This window comes from Leptonychotes weddellii, chromosome 3 (genome assembly GCF_054177405.1).
Source record: "Leptonychotes weddellii isolate Sample4059 chromosome 3, ASM5417740v2, whole genome shotgun sequence".
Classification (NCBI taxonomy): domain Eukaryota; kingdom Metazoa; phylum Chordata; class Mammalia; order Carnivora; family Phocidae; genus Leptonychotes; species Leptonychotes weddellii.
Window position 1 is genome coordinate 10,487,475 of NC_138371.1, and position 19,025 is coordinate 10,506,499.

The 19,025-nt window shown below is 41.8% G+C and overlaps 1 protein-coding gene across 5 annotated transcripts in view; it reads right to left on the reverse strand.

The window, feature by feature from the left end:
* Positions 1-19,025, reverse strand: part of RHBDD1 (rhomboid domain containing 1) — a 119,276-nt gene that overhangs the window by 57,376 nt on the left and 42,875 nt on the right. For all 5 annotated transcript variants that reach the window (XM_081813492.1, XM_081813489.1, XM_081813491.1 and 2 more), the window contains exon 4: positions 56-144. In XM_081813492.1, coding sequence (XP_081669618.1) covers positions 56-144 — 89 coding nt within the window. The remainder of the gene's footprint in view (positions 1-55; positions 145-19,025) is intronic.

Below are 19,025 nucleotides of genomic sequence, written 5' to 3' on the forward strand. Positions count from 1 at the left end.
AAATTAAGATGAACTTCCAGCCCGTTGTCAGGCCAAAGGTGTTTTTGTTCCGTACCTGCACATTTTCTCATGATTTTCTTCAGAGGCCCGTGAGTGTACATTAGTCCAACAAGAATCCCGGCCAGATGCCCAGCGAAGGAAGTCCTAGGAGAGAAGGAGACCCTTTGTGAGTATTTGTTCTGCCTCTGAGTAGATACACTCCATCTTCTCATTAGTCCGGGGCATGTCAATTTGTCACAGTCTGCAGGCTTTGTTCCGTATCACGTCTTTTATGCTGTGCGGCATTTAACGCCGTCCAAAGAACGTTTCCTACCTTAAAAAAAAAGGTACAATGAATAACAACCACCACGTGTTTAAGATGCAGTATCCTTCCTTGGCCAAGAGAAGTGGGCTGGCTCCTTCCAGAGCAATGGAATTGTTTGGTCAAGACAACACATTCTGTTTCTTCCAGTTTTTCTCTGTGGCTCTTATCTCAAAACATAAATGAAACCAGTTTTCTCTGAATTACATCTTGAATTATCCAGCCACTGTGAGGCCCACTAGCTATCCGTGTAGTAGAGCAGATTGCTGCATTTTTATTTACCGCTGACGAGTGAGGCAAAGAGCAGGAGAAACCCAGCAGAGGAGAGAGACCAGAATGTCCACACCCGTCCCCCTGAAGTTGTCTTCGTAGGTACCTTTTGGTCACTCAGCAAAAAGAAACAAAACTGTAAACTTCTAGCTTGAAAGATGAGTTAGGGCATTAAATTGGCTCCATTCCTCTTAAAGTAGCATCTAAGCTTGGCAACTCAAGCTTAAAAATTCAAGGCAAGCCCCAGCTAAGTCTTTGTTGAATGAGTAAAAGAATAGAGGAAAGAAAATCATCTCGCCATCTCCCTGCCCCCAGCTCTTGCTCTCAGTGCAACCCACACGGCCATCAGCTGTTCTAGAACAGTGGGGATGTCATGTCACCACCAACCGGGGACACTCTGACCCGTCTGCTTACAGTCGTGGCCTCTGGGCACTTGGCCTTGCTCGTCCCTCCCCTCCACCCTCATAGCCCACTAAGCCCATCTCCTCGGCCCACTGCCAGACCCCCATGTGCTCACAGGTGACCACAAGGCTGAGCTGAATGGCAGGCACCCCTATCACAAAGATCATGTCCCTCTTTCCTTCCACCTTCCCCCAGTCATTGCCTCTGCATTTCCTATAGCCTGTATTCGGCCTGCTGGGTCGTGACGCATTTACACGCTGGCATGTCTGTCTCTCTCTTACAAATTCCCTGAGGGCAGCAATGATGTCTTCTTACTCATCTGTTATGCTACATTAGGAGCTAAAAGCAAAAACAAAAAAGGTCAAGTGCATGAATACTTCCACAGCTTGGGGAAATGACCCTCACTCCAGAAGTGGGGGCAACCGAAAGTTATTAAGGAGCTGATGTAAGCTCCAGGAGTACAGTGAATCTTGGGTTTTCACTCATGTGTTGCACACTCCTCGGGCTGTGCCTGGCACAGGACAGACACTCGAATGTGGGTTAAATGAGTGATCCGAGTGTCCCAGGACCAGAAGGCAAGCTAAACCCATTACATCTTCAACTCAGAGCACACACGGAGCCATGGCAGTGATGGAGCTCGGGGGCTGATGTTCTGCCCCCTCACCCCCACCTGCCTCACCAGGAGACCTAGAATCAGAGCCAACACACTTCCCCTCTCCCTACGGCAAAGACCCTGGAGAAGCACAAGCAAGACAGCCACAAGTCATTCTCCCTGTCATGGAGCTAGCAAAAAGACCTGTTGGCTTCCAGGAAAAGAACAGACAATGGAACACTTTAGAGAAAAGACGAGAGGCAGCCTTCTATGGACAGGAAGGCACTGCTGTTCATTCCATCAGCCAATTCAAACCCACTGTTGCTCAAACAAGCTCTTGCAAACGTCCACACACATGGCAAGTGACAGCATGTGTGCTTGCATGCATATGCATATACACGCTTCACGCACACGGTCAAGAGAGCTATTACTTTCATCACATAGATTTACCTCAAAGTATGTGTAACCTGATAATAAAAACATGGGATCAGACGCTTGGGCTCCCATTTTTCAGGGAAGAATAGCATGAACTATGCTTTTCTTTAGCTTTTCCAAAAAAAATAAAATTGTGCTTATTTTACTCTATTTTTAGGCTACATAAAACTCTTCAAATAGTGCTAGGAATGGCAAAGAAAGTGGTAGTTTGAGGGATAGAAAGAAGAAGCCAGAATCAATTTTTTAAAAATAGTAACCTCGATTTAACTGAAGAGAACAAAATGGCATCAACATTTTTAAACTTTTTAAACCAATCTTTATGGTGAATCATATAGACATAAAATAACATGGGAGAAAATTTCAATTTAAAACCCCAAACTATTAAACAATCAGTCCTGAGCCTCATTTACAATTTAGAGTACAATACAGTGAAATGAATTTCTTATCTCTCTAAATGAGTTTGCAGAAGTTTGAGTTAGAATCTAATTGTCCTAATATAATTGCGAATAACCAGGGATGGAAAGCTGGCTGGCCAGAGACCAGACTACATTATCACCCAAATTCCAAATTTTCACAAAAGCCCCATCTCAAAACCCTAGCTGTCCTTATCCCTACATTTAAGCTCTATATGGGTGTTTTTCTTCTAAAATAAGAAGAGATTATGATCTGATCAACTCAAACTGAGAATTTCCCAACATGACACACAAAAAAAGGGAGATGCCGCCAACGAAGAAGGAAATCCAGGCCCATTCTAAGAGGCATATCAACTTTCTCCATACCTTTGTTAAGCATTTGACAAACCACCTCCTGGGCCCTCGAAGAGACACCTGTGTCCTGAGAGAGGAAATGGAACTGGAGACTGTCTCCTTCCCAGCAGGACAGGGAGCCCCCGTCCCAGCGCTAGGATGCTTCATCCCTGCCTGGGGTGCTGCAGAGCCACAAGGAGGCCCCTGCCTGGGCTTTGGAGGAAGACCGTTAACAGCTTCAGAAGCAGATCGTCTTATTGTGATCATCACTCTACACATAAAGCAGACGTTTTGATGTTTGTGCTGTCTGAGGAGGCCCATGGTTGAGTTATAACCTAATTGTTTGGCGGTCTGGGACAGCCCACTGCTGTCCTCCAAGTGTGCGCGCTGCTCTGTTCGGAGTTACGCCCACGGGCTGATCCCCATGCGTCAGGCTCTTGGCAACACGGCTTTCTCTGGACCTGACTGGGTCTTAGACCGGGACTGAGGATTTGGTGACGGCCTGCCACCCTCCATCCTAATTCAAAGTAATCCTCAGGGACAGCACCACCATATTCAACCCTATACCCATGACCTTACTTGTGCAGTAAACAGCCTGACACTAGCACTCAACAAGTAACTACTGAAGGAGTGGAGAGGTGGAATTAAAATTACATATAAAATGCACATTTCTAGCATACATTACAGTTGTATTATAAAAACACAAATTATGCAAGGTCACCCATTAATAGTTGTTTTAGTATCAAATCTCATCAGGAGAGAGAGTGATTGAACACAACACCCTCCCCATCCCGCATACCTGGACAATGTGTTACACAAAACATGCTCTCCATTAACAAAACGGCAGCACTAAACCTATGATTACATCCCCAAAGTGGTCACTTAGAAGCTTTATTTCTTCTGATAGCTCAATACTGACTCCCTTCAGAAATCCTAAGAGCTATAATCAAACCCTTACTGTGATTTGTAAGACACATCACGGCCATGTACAGACACATAGGTTGTGCACTGCACAGATGGACTACAGGGAGAAGAAATATCATTTGTCTGGGGTCTCAAGAGTGCTGCAGAGATCCTATATTCAAATTCAGGTCATCATTTCTCAACTTTGGGGCAGGTACCAATGTAATTTCATTTCAATAGGGGACAATTTCTTGATCCAGTAGTTCTTAAGCTTGCTCAGGTTCTAAGCCCCTTTAAGTGTCTGATGAAAGCCACGAATCCTGTCTGCAGAAAAATTACACATGCACAAAATATGTCACCTATAATTTTAAGATGTTCATGGATGGCTTAAATTCCAGACCCTTGCCTGAAGTGAAAATCATTCATCACAAACACAGGAATTCCAAACCTCAGTGCCAAGTCTAAGTACTTATACACTCAGTTGGAAAAACATCTTGTTTGTCCTCAAATCCTAAGACAGAGGCAGCCATTTTGTTTAGATGGTTATTAATGAGCCCAATCTGTCTGAGGCACCACTGTTCTGTAATAGCGTAACTTACTCCTGGATTCAATTTCCTTCCTGCGAAAGTCTGCCTGTTAGTCATTCTTCTAGTTCAAGTTCAAGTCTGAGGGTAAAAAATTCTGCCATTCTCTGTATGTCTGAAAAGGTCTTTATTTCAGTCTCCTACTCGAATGATAGGCATAGGATCAACGGCTCCAGCTAAGAAATGTAAGCTGCACAGTCCTTCATCTGTCTTTTCTCCGGGCTTTTAAGATTTTCTATTTATTTTGGGTACACTGTCATTATGCCAAGTCACTCCAGTAGATTTATTTTATTTACCCTCCTTGAGATTGGCCATGCTTTTTCCATCTGAGGTCTCATGTTTTTCTACAACTCTGAAAAACCTTCAGCCATTATTTTTTGTTCTCTGGACCTCCAGAGATGTAGCACGGACACAGAATGGGGGCTCAATTCGTGTTTGTAGGGGAAAAAAAAAAAAAAAACTAAAAGAAAAAAATGGAAAGTTAAAATCAAACCAATGTTGGTACACATTACTTGTAAGGGATAGGGATGGTAGAAAAGTAATTCTGAAGCAAAACTAAGATGAAGATATTATAGATATTATTGTGTGTTACATGTCAAATATATTTCAATAAGGCTGGAAAGAAGATGATTGTGGATTTCAGTTATGCAAACTATATGCAGATATTATTAACACCAGTACAGAGTGTTCTTTCCTATCATGCCGGCATAAACTGCTCCCTCACTCCTTTCAGAGGCGACTTGGAAGGTTGAGCTAAGTGGTTATGCAAAATGTTCCTGCTCCCATGTGCCACTGTTAAAGAATCAAAAGCTAAAGCTATGATTGAAAGCTGTGACAAGCTATAAAGGTCCTCCTCTGGTAAATGGCAAATTCCTTCCACAGCTGAAGAAGCTTCCATCTGAGGCATAGCTCAAAAAGCAGAAAATGTATGACTCTCAGACATAACCTCATGGTGTATGCAGAGCAAATGACCTCATTAAGGATTACAGAGCTTGATGGAGATACAGTGTTAGACAAGGCAAGAGAACAAGGTAAGGGAGGAGGCAGTCAGCTAGGAGTGGTCTATCATATCATATGTCCCATAATTTCCTCCTGTAAAAGCAGTTAATACCAGGCAGGGACTGCACTGATCAGAAGTTCTGCATTGTTTGGGGATCTTAATAAATGGTCTTAATAAACTGGCATTACAACAAGAAGATGTGGCAAGAAGTTTTCAGACTTTGAACAGTCATGCCACTCGGAAAGACCTTGATAGGATTGCTTCTTCCCAACATAAACTGTTCTTAAATTGTCTGGTTTCTGTCTTGGATGCTTGCTCCAACCACTATGCCACTGTGTGTCTTTGGCAATGGCAATGTGGGAGACACTTGGTCTATATATTCTTTCTCTTTACCACATTCCCTGGCACACCCCCCTCCTGCCACCTTGGGCTGCAGAAGTAAAAACTATCCCCCTTCCAATATTATATTCCCTCTCAAGGGAGGCACTGCAATATTGGCCATGCAACCTCTAATATCCATGTTGATTTATTAAACATGGCACCAACCTCCGGCCTAGGGCTGGGAGCTGACCACTGACATTTACCTGAGTCCCAGACAAACACGATCTGGAGAAAAACAAGGGTATTGCAAAGGGAGAAAAAGCCTCTTCTACAAAAGAGCCTCTGAGAGAATAGATGATGCCTAGCCATTCCTTCGCTCTCAATTCCATGCCCCTCAGCCTGGCAGCAAGAGAATTTCATGAGCTGGTTCAAGAAGGTAGCATTCATTCATTCATCAAATATTTACTGACTGGTTACTGCATAAATAAGACAAACATGGTCACTGCCTCATGGAGCTTACAAGCTGGTGGGAGCATGTGTGTGCGCATGCACACACACACACACACTCTCTCTCTCTCTCTCTCTTTCCCTAACTGCAAATTGTGCTAAGTATAAGGAAGTGAGTCTACTTTTCCTAGAGTGGTCTGGGATGGCTCCTTAAGTGACATTTAAAGTGACATCCATATGGGACGCCTAGGTGGCTCAGTCGGTTAAGCGTCTGCTTTTGGCTCAGGTCATGATCTCAGGGTCCTGGGATCGAGCCCCGCATTGGGCTCCCTGCTCATCAGGGAGTCTGCTTCTCCTTCTCCCTCTGCTCTTCCCCCCTGCCCGTGCTCGCTCTCTCTCTCTCAAATAAATAAATAAAATTAAAAAGAAAAATAAAGTGACACCCATAGCATTTGGAGCTTGCATGCCCCAAGGTAGGGGGGAGGTTCCTGCAGGGAAAAGCTGTGAGGCTGGGAAGAACCTGGTATCTTTCAGGTGACTGGAGCATCGTGAGGTAGCATAAGGACATCCTACGGCCTGAGATGAATTTGGAAATATGGGCAAGAGCCAGATCCTATAGGCCTACGTGCATGGGGAAGAATTCGGGTTGTTTCCTAAGTACAGTGGGAGGCCATAGAGGAATTTTAAATGGGAGAATTTTTAAAAATGCTTTATTCCGTCCGCGGGGAGAGCAGACTCTAGAGAGGCAAGAATGGCCAGTGGAACAGACCAGTAAGCAGGCTAATGTAGCTCAGATGGAGAATGATGGCAGCTGAAAGGAGGTGGGCACAGCAGAGGTGGAGAGAAGTGAGTGGGGCGGAGTGTATTCTGGCAGCAGAGAGAAGAGAACTTGCAGAAGGACTCCATGTGGGGGGTGTGGGAAGGGGAGAAATCTAGGCCGCTGGCTTGTGCAACAAGATGGATAGTGGAACCCATTACTGGGATGGGGGAGACTGGGAAGAGGAGAGGACCGGGTGCGGAGAATTCAAGGCTCGGTATTGATGTGTTTATGGAGAGATACCTGCAAGACAACTAAGTAAAGACACCTAGTATCATATTCAGTAGGTAGCTGGGTACTAAGTTAGAAACTGAGGGGAACGATGGTTCAAAATATTGCTCTCATATCTCACTTTATTGGATTTCTGGACTATCTGTATACACTATATCTTTATGTATATAACATAAAACACATTATACACATACAAATATACATATACCTAAAAAATAAGATTACTTTTTAAAAGATTTTTTTTAAGTTTATTCATTTGACAGAGAGAGAGAGCACAAGCAGGGTGAGTGATAGGCAGAGAGAGAGGGAGAAGCAGGCTTCCCGTTGAGCAGGGAGCCCGACACAGGGCTCGATCCTAGGACCCCAGGATCATGGCCTGAGCTGAAGACAGAAGCTTAACCCACTGAGCCACCCAGGAGCCCCTAAAAATAAGATTTAAAGGAAATACATTAAAACAGCAACAGATAATGTGTGTGTGTGGCGGGGGAGTAACATCCCCCTATTTTCCAAACTTCTTATAAAACTGTTTTAATGACTGCATTATTATTTTTCAAATATAAAGGGCACAGAAATTGGGCAAGGCCCTCATTTAAAAAACAGTATTACTCTCATCAGTGTGGTGGATAAATCTAAATATTTTCATTGTTGTTAGGGTAAATCGTGAAGAACGCTTTCCCCCATTTGGCACCGGCAAGTGTTTTTAAATAGCACTCCAGATGAAATCTGTAGTTCGGCAGTATTACTAAGTTTCTTAAGAGTCTGTTGTGGTTACTCAGATTTTCAAAACGAAATGAAAGGTGTGCCAAATAAATTGAAAGCAACAGGTAAGTTTTATTTTACACGCGAAATAAATGAGCCACCATCCCCTCCCCAACACACACACACACACACTTAATTGGGGCACGGACGTGAAAGAGTCAATGCAATTCCAGAAGGGAGGCTTGTGTTCCTTTCCCTGCCAGACACTTCACATGACCAGACACATCCTAGACCTCCCTGCCCCTCATTTCCCATATTCACTGTTCAGTAGCTATCACGTGCCAAGTCTCTCCGCCTGCTCTGCACCATCCCACACACACCCTAGCCCCTCGGGTAATCCAGGCAAGTGTCTGAGAACACAGAACTGGAGTTAGACCACCTGGGACTGAATCCTGGGTCTGACACAGCTTCAGGACCAATGTGCACCTTCCCTGGCTCTCCCAGAGGCCACCGCCTTAGCTCAGGCCTCTCCCTGGCTCAGTCCCCCGTGCCCTGCTCCAGCCCCGTTCAGGTTCACCTCTGTGACAAGCATTCTCTCTAACAAGCAAGCCTCCTCCCAATCCATAAGCCTCTTGGTAGCTCCCCAGTGTTTCTAGAATAAAATACAAGCGAGGCTTATTGCATCTTCCATGTGCCTCTGTCTGCCTCCAAGGCTCCACTCTATACTGCCAGCCCCCAGCCCTACTGCACGCCAAGCTTGAGCCATTGCTTTCACCCTTCTTGACTTGGTTAGTAATATTCCCTTTGCCCTCCACTTCACCCAGCTAAGCCCTAGCAAAACAGCCTCCCTAATCACACTCCTGGCCAGTGCGTTCCCGCAGGACAGGGTAGGGCTGCTCCTCTGGCTCCTGCAAAGTATCCTCTGCATTTGCCTAGCATCCAGGCCTTTCCTTGTCTGCTGATTTATCTGCTGTCGCCCTGCTGCATAATCTAATGGCTCTCAATCCTATCATAGCCAATGCCCCCTTAAGCCCCAACAGTTTGTAATGCTCCCTCTGTTTTCTTGAAATGGAATTTACAAACAAACACATACTTTTTAAAACACAGACACATACACAAACACAATCTCAACTCAACATAATGCCCTGGCTGTAATATAAGGAAAAAATTTCACAAGTGATACAATGAAATAATAGGAACGATTTTACACATACCACCACCAGAAGACACAGAAAATGGTCCTTTGCTGGCCCCGATGTACGGAATCTGCATGAAAGTAGGATTAATAATTGCAGGCAGATACAGATGGGCTTTCTGTGACTCAAAGACCATATGCAGGGTTCCATCAGTGACATGATTTTATGTGAGGGAAAATAACTTTTGATTCCAAAAAGAGCGAAGTATAATTTTCCCTTAAGTTACATTTACAATTCAATTTACAATTTTCCTGGAAAAAGTCATTGTATATTAAATCCATGCCAAGAAAAACAAAAAACAAAAAAACAAAAAAAAACAAAACACAAATCTTGTGTTTATATGAAAAGCACAATTAGGTTTTAGGCTTGGATAATCATAAACAGCTTGTTCACCTACATAAATGTTCTCTCGACAGATGTGGGGGCAGGGGAGTTACGTAGGATCATTTTTGTAGGGGACTGTCCCGCACGGTGTAGGGCAGTTAGGACCTCTGGCCCCTCCGTATCAAATGCCCCAATGATTAGCACCCCCGCTAATCATTATGATAACAAAACACAACCCAGCAAATTTCCAAATTCCTTCCTGGGGACTAAGCCACCTATCCCAGTGGAAAACCACGGGCTTAGCACACAGTAAATGCTTATTAAATGTTTGTTGAATTGATGACCTTTACTCATTAGGCCTCAAAAATATTTCTTTCCAAAGTACTTCCCATGTGACTACACTATGCACAGATTCCAACGATTCCAAGTAAATCTACAACATATTGAACTGATATGCAAGAAAACTTCCCACCGACTGAAAGGCACATGGGGAGTTAGAATATTTGAAAGAGGCCATGATCACTTCCACATTGCACTGTGGTAGAGTGAATGCAACTTGGCACGTGAAAAATGCTCTGCCATCTGCTATTACTATAGACAAAAATATTTCTGGATACCACATGAATGATTATTTGCACATCACCTCCAGAAAGTAAATATAAAACGAAAGAGAAGTTGGATTGTTTATAGCCTGATTTTAACATGTGCTACTGTTATGAAGCAAATAGATGTTCCTGTGAGCTCAGCCTTATGGAGGGGTTTGCAGAAGCAGCATGGATACCTGAGAATCCCATGGCCCTTTGCTAGCAGGGCTCTCAGACTGCAGGAAGAGACTGGCATAAGTGACCTCGACTAACAGGGGTCATCACAGGGACACACAAGGAAGAAAGGGCGGCAGGGAATGATCTCAACTGTGAACCATGGAAATGACTTTTACACGTTCTTTCTAGCCACCATAACACAAGTAGATGGGCTGCCCTTGCCAGCAGGGGGTCTAGATCCACTGTTTCTCAGCCTTGGCTGGACATGAGAATCTCTTAAAGAGGTTTTAAAAGTTACAGCTCCTTGGACTCCACCCCCAGAAATTCTTCAAAACTGCTCTAGAAGTAGGACCCTGACGTCATTTTGTTTGGTTATTTTCTGGTTTTGTTAATTCCCTAGGCGATGTTAATGTGTTGAGGTCTCCTGATCTTAAGCCAAAGTTCAAATTCTAATGGAGAGAGTACAGCTGCCATAACAGGCCAATAAGAAAAACATTTTGAGTATCGGCAACACTCTCTATCCTGCAAATCACCCCATAGAAGTGACATCTGTTTCCCTTCTTGGTAAGTTGGTCGTAATATGGTCTGCTGTAATGCTGCAAGAGAGTAAGTATAACTTCGGAAATTCATGCAAGGAAGCATGTGAGCTGACTTCAAAAGATCTACAAGTTCTTCGGACTTATAAAAACCTGATGATTCAGCGAGTGTACCCACATACCCAAGAAAGTCATATATACGTGGCCAAAGATGACAACAGTAAAGAGTTAAGGTAATCCCCAGATCCATAGATCCAACACAAAGACTGGGACACAAAACTGGATCCTAAAGTCTGCCAAAATTTCAGAAAAATCGAACTCTACTTGTGGTTAAATCTGGACTGAATCAAAATTCTGAGTCTGGATGCCCCACCTCCTGTCTGACTCAGAGACCTGGGCGTGCCACGGCTATCCCAGATGGCTCCCACAGCAGCTCTGCTGGGATGCCTAGAAGGTACAGGAGCACGGTCCCACCAGCGACACAGTTCTGAAAACAGCCTAGGAGAGGAGACTGTGTACGCGATGTAAGCTGCTAGGCTGAACATCTGTGGAAGCCGTGAGACCCATATGAGCTCGTCTGAGAGCACTGCCACAGTCAAAGAAACAGTCCCCCCTCCAACGGAGGTCCAAGGCGGGTAGATACCCCTCATCTCTCTTCCTCGCAGCTCGTCCACAGGCAGGGGGCCTCTACTTGGCCAGTGAGATACACCTTGCATTGAATCTTGAGAATCTAGTGACAAGAGGCCAGTGAAGCAGCGTCCAGGGTCCATCCAGTTCTCTCAGGTGTTTCCAGCCCAGTGCTTCAGTATTCTCAGCAATTCTAGAAAACGACAGCCTTCCAATTAGTCCTTTTGTGGTTAAGTGTGCCGGAGCTGATTTCTAATGTGTTCAGCCAAGAATCCCAACTGGTAGGTTCCAGGTACATATATGGAAGCTGAGGAGATATGCTGCTCTATTTTATCTAGAATTGCCACTCACCCTAAGATGATGCAAGACAGGAGCCTGTGGTCAACTCTGCCACCATGTGGGAGAGCTTCTGCATGTAAAGAATGAAGTTGTGGTAGACAGATTCTAAGATGGGCCCTGATGATCCCTGATTCCTGGTATTCAAACCTTTTACAATCCTCTCTTCCTGCACATGGGTGGGACCTGTGACTTTCTCCAAAACAGCATACAGAATGCCACTTCCACTACTGTGTTACGTAAGATTATAACTTCTACCTAACTAGCAGACTCTTTTTTTGCTGACTTTAATGAAGGAAACTTCCATACTCTGAGCTAACCTTTGGAGAGATTCCAGTGGCAAGGGACTGAGGTTGCCCCTGGCTGACAGGTGACAGCAAAGCTCTTAATCCAACAACCCACAAGGAACTATGTTCTTTGATCAACCACATAGCTTGATCCTTCCCAGGTGAAGGCTTCAGATGAGACCTTAGTGCCGGCTGACACCTTTGTTGCAGTCTTGTGAGAAATCGGGCAGCCAGAGACCCAGATAAACCATTCCCAGCCTCCTGCCCCACAAACACCATGAGATAAAAAGTGTGTTCGCTTAAGTCACTACACCTAGCATTTATTACAGAGCAATAAATAACTAACACAGAAGCCAACACAGGAAGAGACAAAATCCTGATGCCCTTGCTTGCACACCCAAATTCCATCATATCTCATGTCTCTAAAACACTGACCTGCAGCACTGGAAATTTTAGTTATGTAAGCCAACAGAGGTCCTTTCCTTTGATCAAGTTAGTTTGAGCCAGGCTTCTCTGAACTATAACTAGAGAATCGCAATGAACGTGTCCAAAGATGACAGAGGCAATGTAGAACCAACAGATCTCAAAGTCTGAAGGGGAATTCTGCGATACGCTATCTCATTTCCAGTGTAAGCTAAGACTCCAGGTGGAATGGAGGACTTGATGATCCTAATAACAGAGTCAAAAGAATGTCACCACATTGAAGAATTATTAACCCAGACGTTCATATCACTGAACTAATTCTCAGAACCTACACCCTTATATTAGATACAGCTCCATTCCTCATGTGCAGGAGATAATAATAATGACATTGAAAGGATTAATAGAGAAAATACATATAAAAGTATTCCATATAATGCCTGACATATTGTAGGTATCAAGCAAAATGTGAGAAAAAAATTCAAACATCTCACTTTTTTAACTGAGAAACACTATTTGCTATTTCTATGAAGGAGCTCTTTGAAATTCATAGATATTTTATTCAGTAAGTTGTTAGCACATACTTCCAAGGGGGTTGCGGGACTCACATAGCTCTGGAAGACTTTGATATGCTCGGACTAGCTTCAGTTATTCTTCCTGCAGCCACAGAAGACAACTCAGGGGCACTGAAGTGGGGGTAGCTCTTTCGAGGAGCCAGACACTGAGCTCAGGGCTTTCCCCAAGGTATCTTTTTAATTCTCCCAGAAAGTCCATTAGACAGGTACTATTATTGGTCCCATTTCACAGATGATGAACTGAGATTTGAAGAAGTAAAACCAAGGGCCAAGGTTATGAAGTGGAGAGCCAGGAGAAAGTGGGAGCGGCAGTCAATAAATGTGTGCAGAAAGGCGGTCTCAAGAATGGATCCATCCCCAGGATGCCCTCGCTGATGAATACACCTTCTGCTCGACGTTGCCTTAGACACCGTACATCTAAGAAAGTTTAACTAGGATGTATAATATGCAATGAGGAACACGGAATGAGACTCCAAAGTATGACTAGGAACCAGATAACTGTTCATGTGATTTAAGTCTAGCGATACTATGGGTCACGTTTTGACCCTCAAGGCACGTCCCCAAAAAATCAAACAATCTACTCTGATTTCTAAGTTGCATTCCTCAATGATCTTTTTCAAAAAAGAGTCTGCACCTTCTTCAAATCTACTGAAAGTTCTATTTCACCAGGTGATTTTAATCTCCTTTACTATTTTCTAAGATCTTTTGCTGCCCATTCCCCATCCAGTCTTCTTTTTACCACTGATCCTGAGCAGGACCTTAAGAAAACTCAACTGAAATTAACATGCAAAAATTTATGAAACCCAGACTTGAGCCATCATTAAAGACGAAGCCCTCTGAGGAAGATCTTGGAATAATATGGAGCGCATGCAGAACACCCCTCTCATTAAGCAGGCAGTCTACCTCCACCCGTATCAGGAACAACAGCGCTGATGAATCCTTCCAGACTAAATACGTGGGACAAGTCAGTCTGCGGCACTTGAAATACATTACAAATGATGTGTGTCAAACAGCGTATAATCAGCGTGCTCGAGAAGCCTGAGAGCAATCACCGGCAGTGTACGCACAGAGAAGCTGGAGTGGAATTTATGAATTTTAAATGAACTTCTACTGTTTCTTCCATCAAATCTTTAAAATGACTGCTACAATGCAAAAAGCGTTTAACTTACCGTTCCAAGACAGGTGTTCTCACCATTCCTGTGTCTACTATCTAACCATAACCCTCCATTTTCTGTGGCTATGACTCAGTTGGCTCCCAAGCCCTGAAAATACACCTTAAATCTTTTGCCATGAAAGTGATCTAATTCCTAACTCTGAGAATCTCAGAGATTTGATAATTCCTGAACATGAATAATATGATTATGACTAGTACAAAATACTCAACTGAAGAAAACGAAACCAAGTAACACTCATAATGATGACAATGAAGAAAATTGTTCTGCCTTCAGAAAAGCCACAATTCTTTATTGGCAAGTACTGTGCATTCCATCCAGCCTTTTCACATAAACAAGGTTGGCTTTGTCACTCCTTAGAAAAAGAAACTGGGGACAGGAAGATCAGGAGAAAAGTAAGTTTTGAGTAATGAGTCTATGAGAAATGTGGCTAAGATTCATAATAATCTATGACCCCTACTTTTTCACACAATTAGACTCTTGAAGGAGGGGGCTCTTCTAAGCAAACTATCCTCCCTGTCTACTCTATCCTTCCTCATTCAGCAGCTCACAGGAGGGAAACAAAGGGAGAGAGGCTGCCATGAGTCACCATCAAGTTAGATAAACTAGACAAGGCTTGCTTTCAGAAACCTATTTCTCGGGGCACCTGGGTGGCTCAGTCGTTGAGCGTCTGCCTTCGGCTCAGGTCATGATCCCAGAGTCCTGGGATGGAGCCCCTCATCGGGCTCCCTGCTCGGCAGAAAACCTGCTTCTCCGTCTCCCACTCCCCCTGATTGTGTTCCCTCTCTCGCTGTCTCTCTCTCCCTTGTCAAATAAATAAATAAAATCTTAAAAAAAAAAAAAAGAAACCTATTCTCCATATGCACACATGTAGTGTCTATGCTGAAATGACTTTAAGAAATCACCTTAAACCCTCCATTTTCTGTGGGGGTTTTTTTGGGGGAAAAAAAAAACCCAAAACATTAGTAACAGCAAATTTCTATCACTACTATACTGGTTATTAGTAAAAAGATGGATAGGATAGTGTTCATTTTTAATTTATATACTCTATTTGTATATTCAGTACAAAAGAGCATTGCAAGTTTATAAAGTCATTTTTCTGCTGCCCGCATAAGTACTGAATTATTTAAAACTCATTTGAAAAACACACACACACACCTGACAGTTTTTAAAATACTGTTTGACAACAGCATTTTCAACATCTATAAAAATATGTGCTAGAAAAGCAGATTCTGTACACACTGTCTTTCTTTAACAAGTCCTAAGAGATTTTTACCCACCGGTGTATCACACTTCACAAAATCACTTGAGAGAAATGGGGGGGATGTGACCCTTCGTTCAGAATTCAAATCACTCAGTATGTATCATCCAGTGAAACTATACCACCCTTAAAGTAAAATTAACTGGTTCATCAAAATCTGCACAATGTCAGTTACACTGGGAAATCCTCCCTCCACAGTTACAGGGTCGGGAGTCCTGGATAAACGGACTCTATAAATGAGTGTTCTCTCGGTAAGAGCTCATCAACTCTATGGCTTTGGATGCAACAGTGATGTAGCGGTTGGAATACATCAGAGAAACTCAAAGACTTAACAAATCATATATTAAATATTCCTTGGATCACAAAATCTCCATGTTCTCTCTCTTAGAAAATCTGGCTTTAATAATACCAGTCCAAAACTTTAATGAAAACATACACACAGAAACCCGGTGATCTTTTTTTTTTTTTTTTTTAAAGATTTTATTTATTTGACAGAGAGAGAGACGAGGAGAGAGGGAACACAAGCAGGGGGAGTGGGAGAGGGAAAAGCAGGCTTCCCGCTGAGCAGGGAGCCCGATGTGGGGCTCGATCCCAGGACTCTGGGATCATGACCTGAGCCGAAGGCAGACGCTTAACGACTGAGCTACCCAGGCGCCCAGAAACCCGGTGATCTCTTAAACCAGGAAAAGATATTTCCCCTCAAACATACGTCCTTCCAGAAGTTGAGCTAGCTTCCTCCACACCAATGCTTCCATTTCCTTTTTCATATCTGCTGTTTCAGCTAATTCTAATTCTCTTAGTCAAACCTGCCACAGGCTTGCCTACTTGATTTGTCTTTTCAAAGACAAGACTCCTCAACGATCAATTCTATCATACTTTCCCTTTTTGGTTTATTAAATTTTGCTTCCATCTTTACCTTCCTCTAACATTTTATTTGTTCCATTCGTAGCTTCTTAAATTGAGGGTTTAAGTTATTTACTCTGTAAACTTTCTTGCTGTATTATAAAAAAAAACACTTCAGAATTTGCCACAGCCCCTGGATTTGATATGGAGTGTTCTTAACTGTTCATTCATAAAGTTCTTTTTTTAATTTCCTCTTAAATCAGGGAGTTATTTAAATTTCCAAGTGATTAGGATTATTGGGATTGTATATTCCTTTGGCTCATATTTAGTTTTTTAAGTCTTTATTATTACTTTGTGATCACAGAATATGGCCTATGAAATCTCCGTTTCCAGAGCTGACTGAAGGCACCCTGGTAGGCTCATGGACAACGCCTGTCCATCTCATGCAGGCATCTGCAGTCTCCGTGTGGGATGAGGCAGGGTGCTTCATCCATTCTCACATGGGTGTTGAGCTGCCTTTTCAGTCTTCTGAAGCCTATTTTCCCTTCTCTTGTTTGAATCCTAGACTTTGCCTTCCAGCTCTGTACTCAGATTTTCAATCTGACTTTTCTTTACTACCCATCCTACACTTCTGGACATGGGGCAATTACCTGGCTATTTACACTTTGCCTTTGGTCTTTAATTGGGCCAGCCACCCTACACTCTGGCTTTATTCTACAAACACATTTACTGAGTAACTGTGATGTGCTAGGCACCATCTCAGACACGGAGGATAAGCTGTGAATGGGATAGACAGATGATATTCTTGCCCTCCTGGAACTTACAGGAGACCAGCAAGTTAAGATTGATGACAATATGAAGATACTCATGAAAATATGCTATTATATATTTATATCTTAATAACTCCTTTTCTCTACTGTAAATAATACATGTTCACTATAGAGAATTTAGGAAAAAAGATAAAAGAAAAAATGATAAACAATTCCATAACCTTGAATTAAACATTAATCCTATTCTTACAGGTTTTTTTTTAGTCCCTTCTGTGACTATTCTTTAGGAAAAAAATTGAAATCATATTACACATAATACATTGCATTCTACTTTCTACCCTTATCTCACGGATTTTCAAATTTAATTCTAATATTTCCAATATTTAATTCCATTAAAATAACCTCTGAACATACCATTTTAATGGCTGTATAATATTCTATTGCATCATGATTTATTAAATTATTTACCTGTTATTGGACATTTAAGTGGTTTCCAATACTTCATGACAATAAGTATACTTCTACTGATCTTTTTCTGTATTTCTGGTTATTTATAATTTGGGCAGGTTCCTAGATGGACAGTTACTGAGTTAAAGGGTATAAACTTTTTACAGCTCTTGATACAGATCATCAGATTACTTTTCAGAAAGTTTGTACCAATATGGAATCCCATCAGAAGTTTATGTATACTCCCATTTCACCAAATCCTCAACAACAGTGATAATTATTTAATCTCATTAATTTAATTAGTAAAATAGCTTATTATTGTAATTTGCCTTTATTCGATTAACAATGTTCATGGCATACAATTATTAGCCACTGATGTTTTTTTCTGTCAACTGTTGATGAACTTTTTCAATTTGCCTATATTTTTCTTGTAGTATTATTCATCACAAAAATGACCCTCTTTTTCCTAATTTATGCCCTTTTTGCCTTTTATTTTACCATATAACCTATTAGGATCCAGGAAAAAATGTGTTGCTTCATTTGAGATTATGTTCATTGCATTTATGCTTAGAAATTTTCTCCCAACTCAAGAACTGAAAAACTTCCTTCCCATAGTCTTAGATATTTTTTACATGTTTTTAAAATAGTCTAAACATAATCTTTAAGAAATTTGTTTTGAAGTGTAGTGAGGTAAAGCTCTAACTTTAGTTTCTTCCAAGTAGTTAATTTTTCAAGTACCATTTGCTAAATAACTCTATTTTCCCTACTGATTTTTGATGGTATCTTTACTATGTTTGTAGCCTATTTGGTCCTAAAAAGGTGTAGAAAAAAAAAAAAAGTGTGTCTTAGAATCAAAGAACTATGCTGATATAAATAACAGAGGTGACATATATTGCTAGAAATAAAACTTGTTTATTTGACCTGTGTTATAAATGACTACAAAATTAAAATGCTCTCCTCTTGAATTCAGAGGGGAACAATGTTCATTTAAAGAGAGATAAATTAGAATCAAATTATTTTATCTCTCACATAAGCTAATGAGAAGCCAACTTTTAAATGGAAGGAGGCTGCAGCCTGTTCTCAGCTGGTTATCACAGAATAATTGATGCACTAATGATTTCAATTCATAGCACTGACTGCCTTCATTTTGCATAATTTGAACCAAACCTGAATGTAAATGGAAAACAGTCCTCTTGCCTATTTAACTCCCATGACTTTTAACTAAAAATCACTTAAGACTGCAGAAGTGGAAGGAAGAAATTAGCAAATATAAAGAACTTTCTATTTAAAAACATCCCTTCCTATACAGAAAGGGAATTCAGTAAATATATCAGAAATCTCCAGAGATGTGATTTATCAGATTAGTTGAGAGTGAATACTTAATTGTATAACATTTATTTCCAACAGTGACTCCTGAAAAAAAAATTCCAAACAGCCCAAAGTGCATTCTAAATACTCCAAAGGGAAATAGATGTGCTTCACAGAGTTCATTATTTTTTTAATGAAAAAATACTAGTAAAATGAAAATCAAGTCAAAATAATTGCTACATTTGGTAATCAACTTCTGAGATTAAAAAATATCCCTTTTCGATAAGACACATTACACAGAGCTCTTCAATTTAATAAGATGCACTTATTGATATCACCTTTGAGCACAGAATATATAACTTTTCAATTTTTAAAAATACCTTTTTAAAATAACCCCCAGTCATTATTACCTGA